The sequence below is a fragment of the Cyprinodon variegatus genome, unplaced genomic scaffold (genome assembly GCF_000732505.1).
Source record: "Cyprinodon variegatus isolate N-32 unplaced genomic scaffold, C_variegatus-1.0 Scaffold567, whole genome shotgun sequence".
NCBI lineage: Eukaryota > Metazoa > Chordata > Actinopteri > Cyprinodontiformes > Cyprinodontidae > Cyprinodon > Cyprinodon variegatus.
The window spans coordinates 323662-324175 of NW_015151020.1; the positions used below are offsets into that span (position 1 = coordinate 323662).

Genomic DNA, 514 nt, shown 5'->3' on the forward strand with positions numbered 1-514 from the left:
AAGCAGCAGACGATGAAAAAGATGCCAAAAAAGAGCTTTGCATCACCAAAAGGAGCCATGTCTTAACAAGCTTCTCTTGGGTCAGGTATTTGGTCAGTCTGGAGGCTGATTTTGCCTGATGAGGAAAGTTCTCCTAAGAACAGCTTCTGCCACAAAGGATGTCTCACTACTGAGGTTTATGTGCAAGTGCTCCTATTTAAAAGCCTAGAAAGGGCAGTTTCAGTTTCCTTTCTTGCTTCTTACAATAACTATAAACTTCGGGAATCACATCCCTCTGGAAAAACCCTGCGACTTGAGCTTCTCCTCTGACCTCTATGCAAGGGCACTTGTCCAAGACCAGCAGGCTGGGATTTATCATGTAAATGACAGAAAAAAAAAAAAAAGATTTTTAAAACCTATGTGTATCAGTGCAGTTATTGTAGAAGAATATTTGCACAGTAACTCTGCAAATAGTTGAAATAGTTGTACTTGCAGAAAAAAGAAAGCAGAGAAACTCGTGAAATAGAAAAAAAAA

The 514-nt window shown here is 39.3% G+C and overlaps 1 protein-coding gene across 2 annotated transcripts in view; it reads right to left on the minus strand.

Moving 5' to 3' along the window:
- The window catches only part of LOC107095718 (C-C motif chemokine 18-like), a 3820-nt gene extending 3556 nt beyond the window's left edge, over positions 1-264 (minus strand). Inside the window, exon 1 of one of the 2 annotated variants that reach the window (XM_015391960.1) lies at positions 2-264. In XM_015391960.1, the coding sequence (XP_015247446.1) occupies positions 2-59 (58 nt within the window). In that variant the 5' untranslated portion in view covers positions 60-264. The other variant, XM_015391961.1, reaches the window with a different exon arrangement.
- Between the last annotated feature and the right edge of the window lie 250 nt (positions 265-514).